The sequence below is a fragment of the Ochotona curzoniae genome, unplaced genomic scaffold (genome assembly GCF_017591425.1).
Source record: "Ochotona curzoniae isolate NIBS_2020 unplaced genomic scaffold, NIBS_Ocur_1.0 contig_1, whole genome shotgun sequence".
In the NCBI taxonomy this organism is placed as follows: Eukaryota; Metazoa; Chordata; class Mammalia; order Lagomorpha; family Ochotonidae; genus Ochotona; species Ochotona curzoniae.
This window is the reverse complement of record NW_024464918.1, coordinates 10,690,861-10,712,425: the sequence shown is the minus strand read 5'-3', so window position 1 is coordinate 10,712,425 and position 21,565 is coordinate 10,690,861. Positions and strand designations below refer to the sequence as shown.

The window sequence follows — 21,565 nt, the reverse complement described above, 5'->3', positions numbered from 1 at the left end:
ATGGAGGAGAGTTGAAAATCCAGTTGGTGCCTATGCAGGATGCCAGCATTGCAGGGAGTGGACTAACTGGCTATGCCTAAAGCCAGCCTTGATTTTTGTAATTTTTTATTTTTTGGCATATTTAAACACCTTAATAAAAAATTAATAATTTATAGACCCGCTGAATGCCTGCTAGAGTTTACTAAGTGCCATTTGCTCTGAGAATAATCAAGTGATTTTTTTTTAAGTTGAATTACTTTTTTTTCAACTCAATCGTTTATTTTTTTTAGATTTTTTTTTAAGAATTATTTATTTTTATTACAAAGTCAGATATACAGAGAGGAGGAGAGAAAGACAGGAAGATCTGCCGTCCATTGATTCACATTGGCCAGAGCTGAGCCAATCTGAAGCCACCAGCCAGGAGCCTCTTTCGAGTCTCCAGACGGGTGCAGGGTCCCAAGGCTTTGGGCCATTCTTGACTGCTTTGCCAGGTCACAAGCAGGGAGCTGGATGGGAAGCAGGGCTATAGGGATTAGAACCAGCGCCCATATGGATTCACAGTGTGTTTAAGGTGAATACTTTAGCTGCTAGGCTATTGTGCCAGGCCTAAAGATTTATTATTTTATTTGAAAATCAGATTTACAAACTGAGAGGTTGAGATAGAGTTCTTTCATCTGCCAGTTCACTCCTTAAATGACCACATCTACCAGGGCTGGGCCAGGCTGAAGCCAGAGTCAGGAGCTTTCTTCAAACATCATGTGGTTGCGGGGACCCCTGCACTTGAAGCATCTTATGTTTTCCCAGACCATTACCACGTAGCTGGATAGGAAGTAGAGCAGTCAGAACTCGAACCAATGTCCATATGAGATGCTGGTTCTGCAGACTGATACTTCAACCCACTGGTCACAGCACCAGCCCCGACACTTTATTTTTTTAAAGGAAAAAAAAAAAAAATCCAGAAGTGAGATTAGGTCCAGTAGGGAAACAGTGGACACCTCCTTCCTGGGTTGCCACTCTGACTGGTGAGCTTGAGAACAGGACTGGGATGGGAATGGCTACACAGTGGCACCTGACAACACATATGTGGGCTGGACAGTGCGGTTGGGTGGGTTCAACTAGCCTTCATCCCCACTGACCTGTATCAGAGCTGAATGGGATGTGGGACAGACAGAACCAATCTGTTGTACATACTGCCAAGCACAGGAACCTGGGCAGGAGGTGGGCTTGGTGGGGGTCATTGTAGGTCACTCAGACTAGACTGCAGCTGCCACTGGTTTGTGTAAGGGCCAAGTGTGTGGTGGGCAGGATGGAGCTCGACTGCAACCCCCACTGGTTTGCACAGAAGACAGGGCTGGAGACAACTGACCCAGCAATTACAACACTGTGTGTGTAGGCCGATTTGGGTGACAGACTGTGTTGGACCCTGTATGGGATGCACACACAAGAATCAGGTCTAGGATCACTTCAGACACAGTTTCTTTGGGGGATCCCCCCAACTAAACTGCTGGACTCAGAACCCCAACCATGAAGAGAATTGCAGGTTCCATGGTCTGACAGTGGAGTGCATGTGTCAGAGCTGGGCGTCCTCAGTGGCTTAGAGCAGTGGACAGCTTATCCAGGTGCACATGGAGGATAAGGCAGGACACTGGAGCCTGCAGAGGACAAAAGAAATTGATCAACTACCCCAGCCAAGTGTTGGCAGTGAATACCTGGGCAAGTGGAGACTCTAAGCCAGAATATGTCAGTCAGCCAGTGGAGTCTGGAGAGATTTCCAAGATTGGCAGCAATTCAGAATTTTGTACTATCAAAACCCACTTGAGCAGGACCCTAGCAGCATACACCACATCTGGGACCTTGGGATGGTGGGTAGGCTGGATGTGGCTTCTCCTCTTATCTCTCCACCAGATACAGGAAGGAAAAAAAGAGAATGTCGAAACAATGGTCTCACCCACTTTCCTCCAGTCCTTGGCCCTTCACACCCTAAAATCAAATATGTGAAAATTATAAAAAAATAAAATTTATTCCATTTTTTTTAATTAAAAAATAAGACAGAGCCTGGCACTATGGCTTAGCAGCTAAATTTTCTCCTTGCACGCACTGGGATCCCTTATGATCCCCGGTTCATGTCTCAGCTGCTCCACTTCCTGTCCACATTTCTGCTTGTGGTCCGGGAAAGCAGTAGAGGACGGCCCAAAGGCTTGGGACCCTGCACCTGTATGGGAGACCCAGAAGAGGCTCCTGGTCTCAGATCAGCCCTTTTCTGACCATTGCATCTATTTGAGGAGCATATCAGCCAGCGGAAGATTTTTCTCTCTGTATTTGCTTTTCTCTGTAAATCTGACTTTTCAATAAAAAATGATCTTTGAAAAAATAAAAAATAATAATATGCTTTTTAAGTTTAACATTCTAGTCAAAGGCAATTTTTATTATTCTTAAATGAGTATAAGACCACAGTCTAGAACAGCTGTTCAAACCTTAAATCTTCATCACTCTCAAAGTTATTTTGAAAATAAGCTTATTGGGTTCTTTAGTTCCATAGGTTTGTAAAGTATGACCTGGAAATTCTTTTTTGTTTAAAAAATTATTTATTTTTATTGCAAAGTCAGATATACAGAGAGGAGAGACAGAGAGAGACCTTCTGTCCAATGATTCACTCCCCAAGTGAGCGCAATGCCTGGAGCTGAGACAATCTGAAGCCAGGAGCCCAGAGCCTCTTCTGGGTCTCCCATACGGGCACAAGGTCCCAAGGCTTTGGGCCATCCTCTACTGCTTTCCCAGGCCACAAGCAGGGAGCTGGACTGGAATGGAGCTGCTGGGATTAGAACCGGCGCCCATATGGGATCCTGGTGTGGGAAAGGTGAGGATTTTAGCTGCTTCCAGGTATATGATCTGGAAATTCTTAATGCTTGGCCAGACTTAGAACTATTTACATCATATTCACAATCAGAAAGCAGCCGATGTTAGTGGAAATGATTTGCTGCCGTTCAATTGCTGTGTATTTTTGCCACCAGTAGCTTTTACTGTCCTTTGATAGAGTTAATTTTAAGATCCGGGTGGGCTGGGACAACTTGTATTGGGGAATTTTACTGAACATGTTCTGTTGCGAAATTAATTGAATAAAATGAAGGCATTTTGGAACAGGAATCAATTGCAAGGTTCTTGTAAGGACTTATTCCAATATCCCACCCTGGACCCTGCGCCATTTCTTCTTCCTCACAGCTCACGGAATTCGCGCCAGTCCAGCCATCCACCAATCAGATGTAACCTGGCATTCCACCTGGGAATCCCACCCCCAATCTCCCAGCCCCTTCCCCAAACCCGCCTACTCACCAATCATCCCCAGGCATTCACCTGCAGGCACCAATCACCTGGGGCCTTGACTTCAATCTCTCCGAATCCCCGCCCCCCACACCTGGCAGACAAAAAAGGGCCCCAGGTGCGGCTCTTTCTCCTCTTCTTGGCCTCTTCTTCCTTTCTCTTTCCCTCTCTCCTCCTTCTGGCCTCCTTCCCCCCCCCCCTTCCTCTGTTCCTTCCCCGCTGGAATAAACTTCCCAAGATATGTTGTTGCATCTGGTGTTTTCTGCTCACAGTAAAGAACCAGGTTGCGGGAATTAGCTCCGCGTAAAGTATCGTAATATCGTATGAGCTAGAACTCGAACTGTTTTAAATAACTAACAGTTCTGTCCTTTCCAACTGTAGGCTTTTGCTTTAAGTTCTGCAAAAGCAAAGTGCAGCAAGTCTTCCCAGGAAGTAGTTGGGGATTTTGTTTCTTTTTAAACAATTGGTTCTACCGTGTAGTTTTCCTGCGGCCTGGCTTGGCTGGCAATTAAACACGGAACTTCTCATTGGGTGTTTTCGAGACTACAGCGGGGGAATCAGCTGCCAGTTTACTGCGCTGTGGAAAACTCTGTGAGATTCCGGAGTCAAAATGCTAATTTGAAAGGCCAAGTGAAGCTGCACCTCCCGTTCTGGCGTGCCTGCGCTCTCTGCAGGCTGAGCAGACAAAGAGCCAGGCGCAGACCCGCCGCCGTTCTGTTTTCCCCGAAATAATTCTGGAACAATGCCCGAAGTGCCGGAGGCCATGGAACAGGTAAGTGCGAGCAATGCAGAAAATGAAGACGTCGCAGTGAGAATTAACTTTAAAAAGCCTCCCCGCGAATACTTGGTACAAGCAGAGCGGGTGTGTAAAGAAAGAAAACCTTAGGACACAAAAGAACAAGCCAAGCGTAGTTTTGACCCAGGGCTCCCGGGGGCGCAGGGCTCAGGTAAGTCTCCGTGAATGCCGGCGAGAACGACAGCTCCATTTACCAAATTAAATGCAATGAGGGACTGGAAGGTTCTCTAGAAATGAGGATTCCAGATAGAGGGGGACTCCAGCCCTGTCTTTGTTTAAATTAGACATGCTCAGGTTACTTTCAGTTCCCGGGTAAGCTCTCTACACTTAGCCACCACAGGAAGTTGGATACTGTCTGCACAGGTGAGCTTTGATTCCCAGGAACCCTGACCTTGTTAAAAGAAAATAATTAAAAACCATATCCAAACATATGCCCCTAGAACCATACCCCATCTACATGGCAAGCCTCAAAGTGGGTTTTGAATCTCATTCAAGGCAAGGCTGTCTGAGAATCAAAATGATAATTATGTCACTAAATCTTATACGCTTGGAGTACCTTTGTTTTTTTTCCCTAAAAACAACTAAAAATAGAGTTCCCCAGTTTTTAAAGGAGGATTAATGAGATGTTGGGTCTGCCCCCTCACCCATCATTTCCCCATGCCCTTTCTTGTCTGCTGATTATAATGCTAAATCTATGATCATCAAAGACTTGATTTGAAATAAAATTAAAAAGCGGCTGCCTCAGGCTGTCTCCAGTCCAGTTCCAATGAAAATTTAAGCATTTACACGAAGAAGGAACTGAATTCTCCCTGGATGGGATGGGGAACAAGGAAAAGTCAAGCTCTGACGTAGTATAAAAAAGTCGACCCCATTTTTGGTTTATGATGCGGGGATGAGGAACCCGAGGCCTGCTTAGCAAAATTCCAGTGGTAATCCTTTGGTGGGCGACGTTTCAAACTCGTTATCCTGGGATCTACACCAGAGCAAGGCAGCCCTTGGGGAACCTGCAGAGTCTTCGGGATCAGAGTCGCGGGCACCCCGGGTACTTGTGGCCCAATCGTTTGAGTGCTCTGGATCCCGACTTTCGATAGTATTTCCTTTGATTTGAGAAGCTGGCCCGGGCAGTGGAGGAACTGGGGCTGCAGTGAAATCCCCTAAAAACCCGTGGGGTGTCCCTGGCTCTGCTGCCTGTTCCCCTTCTAATCAAGACTAAACTCCAGAAGGCACCGAAGAGGTGCACAGATCGTTCATCGTCCACTCCCCAACACGTTTTTAAATTAATTAAAAGTGGTGTCACATTTTTGAAGTTTCACACGTGTTTTTTTTTAAAGACATTACAGAAGCGCAAATAAGTTCCTGACTCAGACAACACTTAATGTCTGATTTCTTTCAAAAGCCTAAAACTCGAATCCTAAAACTCTTGGGTTTCACCCTGTATTGACTTCTTAGGCTCTGCGTTAAGACTGAAAAAGTAAAACTAGGAGAATTACAAGCAAGGGCACGCAGGGGAGACACGCTTTAGGTCCGCGTCTTTGTTCCGTGTTATCACTTTAAGACTCGGCGCGTGGGCTGGGGCGCGTCCCGCGTGCGCCCGCCCCCTTTCGGTGACGCCTTCCGAGCGCGGCCAATCCGCGCGCGCGGCGGTGGCGGAGGAAGCCGGAAGTGGAGCGCGGGCGTCGGTTGGGGCCTAGCTGAGGCGGGCGGCGGCGCTCGGCTGTCGGGGAGGCGGCGGCCGCTCGGGCGGCGTCCTCAAGACGGCGGGCATGGTGGGGCGGCAGAAGGAGCTCTCCATTCACTTCGTGCCCGGGAGCTGCAGGCTGGTGGAGGTGAGGAGGCGGCGCGGCGGTGCGAGCTCCCCGCCGGGTGTGTTTACCTCGGCGGGTCTGTCGGCCGCTTCTCAAACCCGGAGGCAGTCTTGTTTTGTTGTGGGTCTGGCGGGAGGGAGGCAGCTCCTGGGAGAGGTCGGTGCCCGGGGGGGATGCGCTTGGGTTGGCACCCCACTGCGAGAGGCCGAGAGGTGGGAGTGGGAGGAAGCCGTGTCTGAGCGTGCGGGGCATCAGAACCGGGGGTCGGGGGAGACCCTGTTAAGCTATGGGGTGGACGTCCCGCACCCGTGTCACCTGCGTGCAAGGCTGGACCAGCCCTGGTCGGGGTCCACCCCTGTGCGTCTTGTGGACTGGAGGGCGTTGATTTTTATAACGCGTTTTTTTTTATGCTTTCAGAAAGTTAGTGGATTTAGTGTGTTTAAATCGTCTTGGGTCTTGGAGGATAGATGAGTGCTGCACGCAGTTCCAGTTCATGTTGTTGATGTAAATGCCTGGTTGTTGCTGAGAGAGAGAGAGAGAGAGATCGAGATCTACTTGTACAGGATTTCAGTAATGTGACAGTGGCTTTTAATGTTTTCTTTTGTTAAAAATCATAGAACTGAATTCTTGGGCACATTCTACTGAAAACCTGTGAAATGAAAACTCGCTGTTGAGAATGAGAACTCTTAGAATAACTGCTGGGGGAGGCATCCTGTGGTGGTACGTTACAGTATGGTGACAGAAGTTAAACCAGACCTACCTAGGTAGTTAAGGAGTCTGAAGGTTGATAAAAGTCCAGGTCTACCTCTGAGGGAATCAGTGTTGCAGGATCCATGAATGAAGTGTGAAACTTTGTTAGCTGTAAAAAGTGCTGAGGGCCGGGCACAACGGCTCAGTGGCTAAATCCTCATCTTGCAAGCCCTGTGATCCTATGTGGGTGCCCTGGCTGCTGCTCTTCCCATCCAGCTGCCAGCCTGTGTCCTGAGAAAGCAGTTGAGAACGGCCCAAAGACTTGGGAGCTTGCACCCACGTGGGAGACCCGGAAAAAGCTCTTGGCTTCCAATCAGCTCAGCTGCAGTGGTTGCAGCCACTTGGGGAGTGAACCAGCAGATGGAAGATCTTTCTGTTTCTCCTTCTCTATGTGAATCTGCCTTAACAATAAAAATAAGTAAACCTGAAAATATGCTACTAAAGTTAAACAATATCCCTTTCCAAGTGAGAGTGATATTTCATTCTTCTAGGACGTTTGTAAAACTTGACTGTAGCTCAGATAGGTAATAAACTGAATAATTTGAAAGTCAGAGCAGGAGAGAGACAACTGTCTTCGGTCCTTGGGGTTTATTGCCCCAATGGCAAGTTTATGCTGGGTCAGACCAGAGTCGGGAGCTTCGTCTGGGCTTCTCCAACGGGTGACAGGTGCCCGTACACTTGTACAGCCTTCCACTGCTTTGCCAGGGCATTAGCAGGGAGCTAGATTGAAAGTGGAGGATGTGAGATGGGAAGTGGTGTCCGTGTGGGATGCCGCCATCACCTGTTGCAGCTTTTACCTGCTAGCAGCACTGGCCCTACTGGAACGTTTTGATATGAATTAATCAGCTAAAGTGTAAATCACGGTCCCAGAAGGCTGTTGGATCGTTTAGACAGCGTTTCCCTACCATTGCCTTTAGGAGTACAGTGTCATGCCTAGCACGGTAAGAACCGCTCATTTACATATACAGCATTGTTCAGGAAAATTTTGGTACCTGCAAATCTGATTGCCTGAAGTGGGTGAATTCCGTATACCTAAGAGTTTCTACAAACAGAGGTAGGTATAGTTAAAGTACCTTAAACTTGTTGGACATATGTAATGTAGTAGAAAAGAGGAATGTTCAGGCAAACATTTTTAATGCTGTATTATACCTTGTGTGACCTAGACAGCTTTTTGTTCTGAGTCTGTTGAAATGCTTGCATATCCCCTGTGTTTTGAACGACCAAACCAAGTTTCAGAATGTTTGACCAAAGTGATTTTTAGAGGAATTGTTTCCTTGCTAGAGAATATGTAGAATTCAGCAAAACAGTGTACTTTAAAACGCTTTGGGTAGAATGCTGGTCAAATCGAAGCTGAAAAGTAGGAGGAAACATTTTTATTTTTGTTTGGCGTCTCTTAAAATGATGTATATTTCACAGCCACAGTGAACTTAAAATCAAAATGAAAAATGAAAAAGTTTTTGCTCATTTTTACTTGGATGACAAAAGGTGGCCTGAGGAAAAGTTGGTTAACTCACAAAGATGAAACTGTTTTCTCATCGTTTCCAGTCCCTTTATTGTAAGGATAGCATGGAATATGTTAGAATTATAAAACTTGAAATATGGAAGAGCATTGATCATCTTGTCTGCATACAACATTTACCAACAAGCTACTAGATCAAAAGGGGTGTTGTTTCTCAGTTCACTGTAGTGGTAGAGTAGTTAAAATTTTAGTATTTCAACAAGCCAAATTTAAGATCAGAGGATTGAAATAAATTTTATTGTGTTTGACCTTACTCCAGAAGCAAGAAAACTGAATATCTTGTTTTGGCTTCTCACTTCTGTGTTTTTATTGTGGACAAAATCTTTAACATCTAGACTTCAGATTCCTCACTTTAAAAATAACTGAGTGGAACAGCCTTAACAAGGCTATTCTTATCATGAAAAGTACAGATGTGTGTTTATATAACGCTTGGTAGTTTTCAAAGACAAGCTTGTGTAGTATCCTTTCCTTTTCAGTAAATCCTTGTACTTTAGCTCTCTGCTCCTTTAATAAACACATCACCAGCATTGTCTCATCTGACTGCTTAAGATTCTATTCTTGGGATATTGCATATGACTTCAGGGTGTAAGGATATAGAAATGGATTATGAACCAACAACTCCAGCAATTTTAACTGAAATGTATTTGTATTCCCAGCAGAACCTTTATCTTCTGGAAACTTAATGTTGGGGACCAGTGTGGTGCAGTGGGTTAAGCCACCAGTTGAGATGCCAGCGTACAGTCTGGGCGCCAGTGTGAGTCTGGGCTGCTCCACCTCTGACCCAGCTCCCTGCCATGTGCCTGGGAAAGCAGTGGGAGATGGCCAGAATACTTGAGGCTCTGCTACGCATGTGGAAGACAAAGATGGGGTCCTGGGGCACCTGGCTTTCGCTTGGCCCTTGGGGCCAATTTGAGTAGTGAATCAATTTATGGAAGGGCTCTGTCGTTTTCTCTGTATAATTCAAAAAGCGAAACAAAAACTTCAGTGTTGGAGGTAGGCAAACTGCCTACTGGTTAGTACTTCCTTTTTTTTTTTTTTTTTTTAATTTAGAAAAAGGTTAAGCATAAGTTTATCTTGGTGAAAAAAAGTTTGAAAACCAGGCATAATTTTTCACAATATGCATTTTCTATTGGTTCTTTCTGTAAGATGTAGTGGTGGCAAACATCATTACCAAAAATAAAATGAGAGAAAGACATACTTTACAGAGCCAATGATGTGTATGGATTGTAATTCACTGTTGAATTCACTTGGTGAATTTTTTTTTTTTAAGATTTACTTATGTTTATTGGAAAGGTGGATCTACAGAGAGGAAGATAGACAGAGGAAGATCTTCTGACCGATGGTTTACTCCCCAAGTGAGTGCAACAGCCGGTGCTGTGCTGATTGGAAGCCAGAGCCAGGAGCCTCCTCCGGGCCTCTCACATGGGCGCAGAGTCCCAAGGGCTTGGTCCATCCTCCATTGCTTTCCCAGGCCACAGGCAGGGAGCTGGATGGGAAGTGGAGCTGCCAGAATTAGAACTGGTGACCATATGGGATCCCAGAGCATGTAAGGCAAGGAGTTTAACCACTACGCTATCACGCCGGGCCCACTTGGTGAATTTCAAATGCTTAAACTTAACATTTCTTTTTAAGGGACAAAGGTATTATCCTTTCTAGAAAAGGAAATATTACACAATTTAAACTCTTTCCTAGATAGTGGTGGATGCTTAATTTCTGTAAGTAATTTTTCTTTGTTTTCAGTAGTCATACAGATCATTTTAAAATACTTAGTGTTTTTTACCCTCTCCTTCTCAGCTCTGCTTTAAATATTACATGTAGGTGAATTAGAGTTAACACAGGAAAGTTTATTACTTTGGTTAAATTTAGAAAACATGTTAGTGTGGTTAGAACCAGAATCATTTTTCCTTACCTAAATTCCTTTGAAATGCTGACTGATTCCCTTACTCAGATCTGTAAATACACGATAAATTGATATTTCAAAGAAAATATAAGATTAAAAGCTAAAGACTACAAATGTCAAGAAAAGATATTGGAAATATAACTGGAATACTTAAACCATAGAATAAGTTAAAACTGAAGTTGTGCTTTTTTTTTTTTTTTTAAGATTTATTTATTTTTATTGGGAAGGCAGATTTTACAGAGAGAAGGAGAGAGAGGGAGAAAGATCTTCTGTCTGCTGGCTCACTCCCCAAATGGCTGAGCCCATCCATAGTTAGGAGCTTCTTTCAGGTTCTCTCTTGCAGGTGCAGGGTCCTAAGGCATTGGATCATTCTCTGCAGCTTTCCCAGGCCAGAAGTGGGAGCTGGAAGGGAAGTGGAGCAGCTGGGACATGAACCGGTACCCGTGTAGGATGCTGGCTCTTGAAGGAGGATTGGCCAGTGAATCAACATGCAAGCCCCAGTTGTACATATTTAAATTGAATAGCATAACTGGTATTGTTTGACTGACATCGGTCATAAGAAACACTGTTTTCCATTATCCACATAGGAAATGCAATTCTAGCTATGCAGATCTTGGAGTGTCATCTTAAGGTTTTTTTTGGGGGGGGAGCACTAAGGTTAATAAAACTTAATGTATTTGCTGATACAGTTAAATTTTTAGAACTGGCCTTTAGATATTAAATATGCATCAAACTGCTTATGTTTGACAAATTCACCGAACAATGGTGAAAGCTTGATTTTCAAAGTAAACGATTCTTCTTTGCCCTACCTTTTAGGAGGAAGTTAATATCCCCAATAGGCGTGTTCTGGTCACTGGTGCCACTGGGCTTCTTGGCAGAGCTGTACACAAAGAATTTCAGCAGAATAACTGGCATGCCGTTGGCTGTGGTTTTCGAAGAGCAAGACCAAAATTTGAACAAGTTAATCTGTTGGATTCTGATGCAGTTCATCACATCATTCATGAGTTCCAGGTACAGTTTAGTCTGTTCCTTTTGTTATATACGAACTGTTTTAAGAATTGGTGCATTGGAGCAGAACATGTCTTAATTTCACGTACTTGAAAGCTTTAACCATTGAACACTTAACAATATGTAATATGCTCTCTGTTAATATGGCAAGGCGCATGTAATTAGATTGAGTTATATGTTGATAAAGATAAAAATATGAATTATACAAAGGTTTCTGGAGTGCCTTATCAGTACTATTATTTTTTATTTTTTTTTAAATGTAGTTTTGATGATAGATAGTTGGTTAGGATGATAAAGGTCAAGACTACAGGAAGGGGGTAAAATAACCATTTGCACATTCTCTCTCTTTTTTTTTTCCCCTCCATACCTGGGGGAAGTGACGGTGGCAAGCAGAGAAGCCACATCCAGCCTCCCAAAAGCCTCTGCACCCTGGGAGGGAGGACAGCCACCCACTGGATGACATAGTTCACCCTGGAGTCTCCGTTTGCCCAGATGTTCACTGCCAACACTTGGCTGGGGTAGTTGATCAATTTCTTTTGTTCTCTGTCCTCTCTTGTGGTACCAGGTGTCCTCTGCAGGCTCCAGTGTCCTGCCTTATCCTCCATGTGCACCTGGATAAGCTGTCCACTGCTCTAAGCCACTGAGGACGCCCAGCTCTGACACATGCACTCCACTGTCAGACCATGGAACCTGTAATTCTCTTCATGGTTGGGGTTCTGAGTCCAGCAGTTTAGTTGGGGGGATCCCCCAAAGAAACTGTGTCTGAAGTGATCCTAGACCTGATTCTTGTGTGTGCATCCCATACAGGGTCCAACACAGTTTGTCACCCAAATCGGCCTACACACACAGTGTTGTAATTGCTGGGTCAGTTGTCTCCAGCCCTGTCTTCTGTGCAAACCAGTGGGGGTTGCAGTTGAGCTCCATCCTGCCCACCACACACTTGGCCCTTACACAAACCAGTGGCAGCTGCAGTCTAGTCTGAGTGACCTACAATGACCCCCACCAAGCCCGCCTCCTGCCCAGGTTCCTGTGCTTGGCAGTATGTACAACAGATTGGTTCTGTCTGTCCCACATCCCATTCAGCTCTGATACAGGTCAGTGGGGATGAAGGCTAGTTGAACCCACCCAGCCGCACTGTCCAGCCCACATATGTGTTGTCAGGTGCCACTGTGTAGCCATTCCCATTCCAGTCCTGTTCTCAAGCTCACCAGTCAGAGTGGCAACCCAGGAAGGAGGTGTCCACTGTTTCCCTACTGGGCCCATTCCCACTCCCAGATCCTGCATTTTTCAGGTGGTTTGGAAGGTTAACTTGACAGAATTAGCCCTCCATGCCAACATTTGCTAGCTGATGCTGCGGCAAAGCCTAACCAACCCACATCCACTCTGGCTTATGCATGCACCAGTAGGAACAGTCAACCAACCCTGGCTTTTCCCTCATCCAGCTCACATGATGAGGCCAACAGGTGTTGTAACCCTTCCCAGCCTGGTCTGCCCCCATCCCAACTCACACTATCCAGTAGGAGTGAGGGTCCAGCAGGAGAGTCTTACACATCCCCTCTACTGGCTTCACCCTCACCCCCACTGAGTTCCATGTGTGTTGGTTGGGTGCTGTAGCCCAATCTAGCATGGCCCGCCTCACCTTGGCATTTGCCAGTGGGTGCTGTAGCCTCTCTGGGGCTGACCTTTCCTCAATTCCAGCTCATGCTGGTTGGGGTTATAGCCTAGTTCAGTCCGGCTGGTCCCTGGTCCCGGCCCTCATGTGAACTGGCATTTGTTGCAACTGAACCTGGCCTGAGCCACACTCCATTCTGGTGTTCAGATTTGCCAGCAGGTGATGTGAACTGGTCCTACCTGGTTCACTCTCAACCTGTGCCGGATGTACGCCAGTTCTCAAGAGCACCAGTGGGTGCTGGAGTCTAGCCCTGTCAGCGCACCCCCGAACCAGTCCTCAGTGCTGTTTGCTGTGAAAATGTTTTGCGTATGTTCTATGAAGTCTACAATATAAAGAATATATTATAATTTCTTTTTTTAGAATTTTTTTTATATTATCATTTCTCATTTAGAACTGAGAAAGCAGGCTTCTAGTGCTTTAAGTGAGTTGTCCGTGGCCACAGGAAGGTTATAGAAAAAACTAAGGTTTGTTCTTTGATCAAATCTAGAGAGCTTTATTTTGACTGTTGTTATGATTTGAAAGGCAGATTTACAGAGAGATGGACAGACAGACAGAAAGATCTATCCACTGTGTCATTCCTCAAATGACCGCAGCAACCAGAGCTGAGCGGGTCTGTGTCCTGGAGATTTTTACACATCTCACACTTGGGTTCAGGGTTCCAAGGACTTCAGCAGCCATCCTCCAATTGCTTTCCCAGGCTAGAAGCAGGGAGCTGGATGGGGCACAAACTGATGTCATTATGGGATGCCACTACGTGTAGGTGGAGGATTGGCCATTGTGCCGGGCTTCCGTATTCTTTCTCTAAGTGTAGTTCAGGGAACAGCTGCATGATAATCACTTGGGAAACTTGTTCTCAGGCCTCCCAAAGATTTGAGAAGATTTTAAAAAATGTATGTTTGAGAGAGTGAAAAGGAAACACAACAGAAAACTTTGATCAGTTGGTTCATTCCCCAAGTGCTAGGGACATCTTAGGTTGAGCTAGATGGAGTTGTGGAGCCCAGAACAGTCCAGGTTTCCATGTATGTGCAAGGCAGACCCACTGGAGCTGTCACTTGCTGCCTCACAAAACTGAAATTAAGGAGGCAGAGGTAAAACCCTGGCACTGGGACACGGAGTGTGGACTTCCCGGAGTGTGGACTTCCCTACGTGGGGCTTAACTGCAAGTCCAGACGCCTGTCACAAGTTTCTAGTAAATGCTACATTTTAAGAAGTGCCACAGGGTAACCATTTTCATGTTTTAAAACAACACTTCAGCTTCCCTAAATGGTGATTGAGAATGAGGAAACAGTCTGCTCATTACATTGCGGAGACCTTCCAGAATTTTAGTTCCTGTTGTTCCAGTTTTAGAGTATGTGCTGCCGAAGTCAGTACTAGTTCCTGTCTGTGAGAGTGAAATGCATTTTCCATTTGAAGGAACTGTTGTATTCTGTTTGGTGTCTGTCACTTTATATTGAAACCATCTCCTTACATATCTTTCCTACTAGACTATGAAATCCTTACTTTTCTGCAGTACCTGTGGTAGGTGGCATCCTGAATGCTCAAATGGGGAAGTGATTTTTATAGGTTGTTGATTTGCTTTAAATGATCAGGTAAGATGTAGACTTATCAGTTCAATTTAAAAATGAAGTGTTAAGCCTGAAACAGGTTTATTTATTTTGTTAATCCTGTGAAGAGTAGCTTTTCTCCCATCCAGATTAGGGAACAAAGTTAACTTTATTTTATAAACATAGTTGTTGGCATGTTTTTTTCCTTCTTATTTTGTCTAGGAAATACGAATTACTCTTTGCTTTTCAGGTATTATGTATGTATTTTAAGGTTGTTCATACATTGGGGAGTGGTGTTTAAAATAATATTGATTTATTCGTAGCCGAAGGAGTATTGATTTAATGAGCCTTGTCTCTGTGCACTGTAGAAAAGTTGTAATTCTGTGTTTTGTTCTAATTTCTATTAAAAACATACCTTGTTTAACTTCTAGCCTCATGTCATAGTGCACTGTGCAGCAGAGAGAAGACCAGATGTTGTAGAAAATGAGCCAGATGCTGCTTCGCAACTTAATGTGAATGCTTCTGGGAATTTAGCAAAGGAAGCAGGTAATAATTACTTTGTTAAGTCTTCATAAAATGTCAAATGATCACTTATTTCCTCAAGTTTAATGGATCATTTGTCAGATTTGCTTTTATGTTTCACAAAGCACAAATCATTGTAAATTCAACTGGATAGTAATGCCTTATAAAAATTTAATAAATTTGTCTCCTGTTTTTTCTGTTATTGTAGCTGCAGTTGGAGCATTTCTCATCTACATTAGCTCAGATTATGTATTTGATGGAACAAATCCACCTTATAGAGAGGAAGATATGCCAGCTCCCCTGAATCTTTATGGCAAAACAAAATTAGAAGGAGAAAAGGCTGTACTGGAGAATAATTTAGGTAAGACATAATTTCTTTAGCCACTTTTAGTTCATACATTTTTAATAAATTAATGACTGTACATCAGTAAAGAAAAAATACGGTGTAGTATAAGAATTTAGAGAATCCTTCAGGATAACTTCTGGATTTTCTCCACTGCCTTTATACACACATATATACACAACTTTGTAGAGAAAAGATCATATAGGACAAATTTATATCTTGAAAGATCAGAAGAGCATCATTTCTGTTAGATTGGGGTATTCTATGTATGGGTTTTTCCTTCATGTGTTTGTGTGCAAAGGGTACACATGTAAAATAGTTTTTAAAAGAAATTAAAAATTATAAAGAATTACAGTTCTCTGAAATGACAGATTGAGAGGTTTTCCAAATGTCAGTTCACGCTCCAAAGGGGTGCAGTATCTGGCATGGACCAGCTGAAGCTGAAGCCAGGGGCGTCTTCTGGGTCTACCGTGTGGTTGCAGTGGGCCAAGTTGGGCCATTCTCTGCTGCTTTTCCAGTCACGTTAGCAGGATTGGCAAATGCTGGTGCCATGGCAACTTCACCTGCTAAGCAGCAGTGCTGCCCACAAAAGGTAATTTTTAAGCTGATAGTTTTGTATGGCATGGCCGTTGGAAGCAAGAGGGTTCCCCACTCCTGCCCCAGACTGTATCGTGTCCTTCAAAAACTGTTGGACACCTTTTCTTGTTACTTGATTTTTTTTGTTTTTGGGGGAGTATAAATTAATCCTTAAATTACCCTTGACTGTATCCATATCTTAGTTTGCTGTTGTTCAGGTGTAGCAGAATAAGGGCGGTTGCACATTTGTAAAGAATGGAAATTGACTTTTCACAGTTTTAGAATTAGAAAGTTTAAGGTCAAGTTTCTAGCATCTGGTCGGTGCAGTCTGCATCCTCCAGAGGGAGTAATACTGGATCCCTACATAGCAGAAGAGCAGAAAAGGGGTGAGCCCCCATCAAGCCCCTTTATAAAGACAGGGATTCATTGAGTCAGAATCCTTACGATCCTAAAAGGCTCTACTTTACAGTTCCGTTGCATTGGGGATCAGAGTTTCAAAGTGAGTTGTTGAAGAGGCCAGAACATTCAAACCATGGGAACACTTACATCCTGTATTAAGTCCATTTTATCTTACAAGTAACTGAATACTGTGTAAAGACTAGGTAACTTTAAAGAAGTTTGTTTTGGGCCTGGCGCCATAACATAGTGGCTAAAGTCCTCGCCTTGAACACACCCGGATCCCATATGGATGCCAGTTCTAATCCCAGCAGTCCCACTTCCCATCCAGCTCCCTGCTTGTGGCCTGGGAAAGCAGTTGAGGAAGGCCCAAAGCCTTGGGACCCTGTACCAACATGGGGGACATGGGAAAGCTCCTGGCTCCTGGCTTCAGATCAGCTCAGTTTCGGCCATTGTGGCCACTTGGAGAGTCAGTCAACAGACTGAAGATCCTCTTCTCTGTCTCTCCTCCTCTCTGTATATCTGACTTTGCAGTACAAATAAAATAAATCTTTAAAAAGAAAAGTTCGTTTTGGCTCAGAGTTGGAGATCCAAGGTCAGGGCTGCTTCTAGTGAATAACACCTTCTGTTAGCAGAGCCCTGAGTTGGTACCTGATATCCCATAGCAAAGGCAGGCAGCTTGGTTGTGTCTGTGGTCTCTTAGAAAGCTGTCATTGCTCATTGAGGGGATTACTCTGATGACGTTATCTTGATTATCTCCCAAGGGCCCTATCTCTAATCACCATGTATAGGTTCAGTTTCCACCCTGAATCTCTCACTGCTGGGATTAAATTTAATCACACGAAGCTTTGTAGGGCTCACAGATCCTGTACAAACCATAGCAATTTGTTTACTAATTGATTTTAATATTCAAAGACTGGCTTTCAGTTAAAATGTTAGTTACCTAAAATCTGTAGTAACCCTCATCAAGTACCACCATAAAATCTAAAGACTTCAAAAATTTTAAATCAGCAATTACAATAGTGAGAGCAGTTAGCTCCACCAGTGATTAATTTTTGCCAAAATTTACTGAAGTCATTGATGGATTTCATTCATAGATTTTTTTTTTCTAAGATTTGTTTTACTTACTTGAAAAATCAGAGATAGATCTTCATTCACTGGTTCACTCCCAAATGGCTATAATGGCTAGAGCTGGGTCATGCAGAAGCCAGGAGCTTCTTCCAAGACTCCCACATGTGTGAAGTCTGCGTAAACATTGGGACATCCATTTTTACTTTCCCAGGCCATTAGCAGGGAGCTGAATCAGAAATGAAGCAGCCAGGACTTGGACTCATTGGCTATGTGGGATGCTGGCTTCACCAGCGTCGGCTTAATCCAGTATGCAGAAGTCGACCCCAACAAAAGATTGTTCTCTACGTTTGGTGCAGTTTTCAAACTTGGAAATTTGACATAAATTTGAGTACAACAGTGTAATACAGAATAATAAAGTCTAGTAGGAATTGTCCTACTTGCTCCAGAAATTTCCTGTATTGCATTTATTTTTTAATGAGCATTTAGTCAAGGCTTATTTGTATTTATTTGCCATGAGATATTTTGTTTTGTAATTATTCTGACAATAGAGAAATTAGATGCAATCTGAATGAAAAGACATTTAAAAATATACAGCATCATATTTATTAAATCAGTATTGAAGGTAAGCTATGTCAGTTACTTTTAATCATGTGCAAGGGGTCTCCTTAGATAGTGTTAAACTTTTCTGTTTTCAAACCTTAAGAACCAGTGAGCTTTGTTACCTACTTCTGTTCATCTCTAGGAGCTGCTGTCTTGAGGATTCCAATTTTATATGGTGAGGTTGAAAAGCTTGAAGAAAGTGCCGTGACTGTTATGTTCGATAAAGTGCAGTTCAGCAATAAGTCAGCCAATATGGACCACTGGCAGCAGAGGTTCCCCACACATGTCAAAGATGTAGCCACCGTATGCCGACAGCTGGCAGAAAAGAGAATGCTGGTAAGAGACTTTGGAAGAAGAAAGGTCGCTTGACTTCACTTTGCTGGCAGGCCTCTGTCTAGCCTACTTCCCCCTGCCCCACAGCGTAATTTAAATGTCATAGCTCAACTTGGGTTCTCAGCCAGTGAAAGTTGGAACTACTTTTATAAAACCCATAGAACAAACAAAAATTGTAGGCTATATTTATGTAAACTGAAAAATATTATGTTCTTCCATGGAAATTTATTCCTAACTTACTGTAGACACAATCATTTCTTTCATTGCAAAGTGAAAGAAATTCTATATTTTTTTTCTTATGACTAACAAAATAATCGCCTAATGTCTTTTGAGAAATTGATGCCAAGGAAGCATCAATTTGAATTTGAATTTGAATTAAACATTTGAAAAAATTGATTCTGGGCCTGGTAGCATGGCCTAGTGGCTAACATCCTCACCTTGAACGCGCCAGGATCCCATATGGCGCAGGTTCTAATCCCAGCAGCTCCACTTCCCAGCCAGCTCCCTGCTTGTGGCCTGGGAAAGCAGTTGAGGACGGCCCAAAGCCTTGGGACCCTGAAACCGTGTGGGGGACCTGGAAGAGGCTCCTGGCTCCTGGCTTTGGATCGGTGCAGCACTGGCCGTTGCGGCTCACTTGGGGAGTGAATCATCGGTCAGAAGATCTTCCTCTCTGTCTCTCCTCTTCTCTTTATATCTGACTTTGTAATAAAAATAAATAAATCTTTAAAAAAAAAAGTTGATTCTGAAGTGAAGGAGATTCAATTGGAGTATCAGTAATAGTATAACCCCTTTTAAAATTTATATCCAATATATGCTATGATAATATTTAATAATGTTTAGCTCACTTTAAAAATGGGTAGCATTTTGTTTTTAGTTGTATTAAATAATTAAAATCCTTCTTTACCTTGCCCTACGTTTCTATGAGAAATTCTGTTCGCCTCTAGGATTCTTACAAATTAAGCGAAATTGGGATATTTGGATTTACTTACTTGAGAAGGTCCTTAAGACTGAATGCTGGAGTTTGCCATCTGCAAGGTGGACTTTTGGCCTGTCTGAGACACCTGGGTCTACTACTTAAACAAATTAAACTACTTAAACAAATTTAAGTTTCTTGTGGAAAGCGTTCCGGAAAAGGAAGTTTGCATTTTACTTCCTAGAGCTTTTATTTATTTTTAAGGAGTGTTTATTTTTACTACAAAGTCAGATACACAGAGAGGAGGAGAGGCAGAGAAGAAGGTCCTCCATCCGATGATTCACTCCCCAAGTGACTGCAACAGCCAGTGCTGTGCCGATCCAAAGCCTGGAGCCAGGAACTTCCTCCAGGTCTCTCACGCGGGTGCAGAGTCCCAAGTCTTTGGGCTGTCCTCGACTGCTTTCCCAGGCCACAAGCAGGGAGCTGGATGGGAAGTGGAGCTGCCAGGATCAGAATGGCGCTCATATGGAATCCTGGCATGTCTTAAGGCTAGAACCTCAACTACTATGCCACCACTCCGGGCCCCTAGAACTTTTAAATGTGTTTCTTTTGCTAGCCCTCTGATTCTGCTCCTCAAATGGTTGAAACTATTTTGAGTTTTTATTTCATTATTCTCAGGATCCATCAATTAAAGGAACCTTTCACTGGTCTGGCAATGAGCAGATGACTAAGTATGAAATGGCGTGTGCGATTGCAGATGCCTTCAACCTCCCCAGCAGCCACTTAAGACCTGTGAGTACATGGCAGCTAGAATCCTCAGTCCAGCTCCGTCATGGCATTGTGTGTCACCGATGATGTTTTCTTGTGTTGGAGGTGTTGTTTAACCTGATTTCTGAGTACACATCAGAGTGAACTTTGTATTTGGAAGTGGGCAGTGTTCTTTTTTCTTTCTCAGTAATCTCTCAGAAAGCCCATGATTATTGATGAAATTTATAGAAGGAAAGTATGTGTTGATTGTGGTAGACGTCTTGTTTATATTTTTCTGTGACAGTTCAATTTGGATATCTTGCATGAAAAAGTGAAGTGGAGAGTATACAATTCTCAAGAATGTAAAACCTTCATTTATGTTGGATTGTGTTTGTTTTTCTTTTAAAGATTACTGACAGCCCCGTCTTAGGAGCACAACGTCCAAGAAACGCTCAGCTTGACTGCTCCAAATTGGAGACCTTGGGCATTGGACAGCGGACACCATTTCGAATTGGAATCAAAGAATCGCTTTGGCCTTTTCTCATTGACAAGAGATGGAGACAGACGGTTTTTCATTAGTTTCGGTGTTACATTTTTTTGTTGTTTTTATGTGGCACTTTGTAAAGAATAAAGGAAATAGTTTTGTATGAGTACTCTAATTGTGACTCGTAATGATCTTTCAGGTAAAAGATGCTCTTGCACTAGTGAAATTATCTAAAGAACCTGAAGGGCAGCGCTGCTGTGTCTGCAGGGATACCTGTCCTCTGCACCGTTGTATTCCGGCTTAACCTTCAGCTTTAGTGTCGTGAATTAGGAGAGCCAGGGCGAAACATCTGTAGACTTTTTTTTTTGACTTCAGTAAAATACATTCACTCCTGTAACCTACTTTGAGGTTTTCCATAACTGTTGACCTTATTCTGATAATTGTTTTAAAGTGTATAAAATAGTATGAGAATCATTGGTGTTCATTATTATTATTTTTGCTTGAGCTCAGATCAAAATGTTTGAAGAAAGAAACTTTATTTTTGCAACCTGAGTATGGTTTTTATGCTTGAGATATTTCGATGTGTAATGTATATCGGAACTACCACTCGATGCCTCCTGCTGTTGCAGCAGTGTATGATGAGCACATGGGAGAGTGTGTGTAAGTTTTAAATATAAATGTCTAACTTTCCTTTTCACTCCATGTTGCTAAGTAATACTTCATACATGTGATTATTCTAATGCTATTGGGCCATGTAAGTCCTTTGACATGAAATTTCATAAATAATAAATATGTACTGCTGGCATGTAATGCTTAGTTTTCTTGTATTTTCTTTTTTGAATGTAAGGACCAAATATCTATACTAACCTCCTGTTGGTTTAACTTTGCATTCTTATGTAACATCTAATGCATATAGAAGAATATAATTGATATATTGAGATACAGAATGCCACAATAAATGCAAACCTGTGAATCTCCCCCCAGCTCCCAGACTTGAGATGTAGAATATTATAGGTACTGTATCTGCTTGTGCCAACTGATTGCTTCTGATTGTAATGAAAATAAATATATAGTCTTGTTATATATTTACATACAATATTCCTGAAGAATGTGTAATACTTGAATGTGTTATTTACTCTGCAGTTTTCAGTGATATTAAGTCATTAGTAAGGAAGCCATGAAGGTAGAGTGGGTTGTTTGAAGCAGTGTTCTCAAACTGCATGCTTTAAAATTAATAGCTGATATTTTACTGATAGGAGTCCTACCCTAGGTCCACTAATGGATTGTGG

General features: G+C 43.2%; 1 protein-coding gene across 2 annotated transcripts; it reads left to right on the top strand.

Moving 5' to 3' along the window:
* The first annotated feature begins 3,950 nt into the window (after positions 1-3,950).
* MAT2B (methionine adenosyltransferase 2B) lies at positions 3,951-21,357 on the top strand. 2 transcript variants are annotated; one of them, XM_040984505.1, is made up of 7 exons: positions 3,951-4,069; positions 10,884-11,078; positions 14,723-14,837; positions 15,022-15,174; positions 17,942-18,135; positions 19,724-19,837; positions 20,201-21,357. In XM_040984505.1, the coding sequence occupies exons 1-7, from the start codon at positions 4,040-4,042 to the stop codon at positions 20,369-20,371; spliced, it is 972 nt and encodes a 323-aa protein (XP_040840439.1). In that variant the 5' UTR covers positions 3,951-4,039; the 3' UTR covers positions 20,372-21,357. The 2 variants fall into 2 exon arrangements, with proteins under 2 accessions (XP_040840439.1, XP_040840343.1); XM_040984409.1 differs by lacking the exon at positions 3,951-4,069 and adding an exon at positions 5,752-5,919.
* The last annotated feature ends 208 nt before the right edge of the window (positions 21,358-21,565 follow it).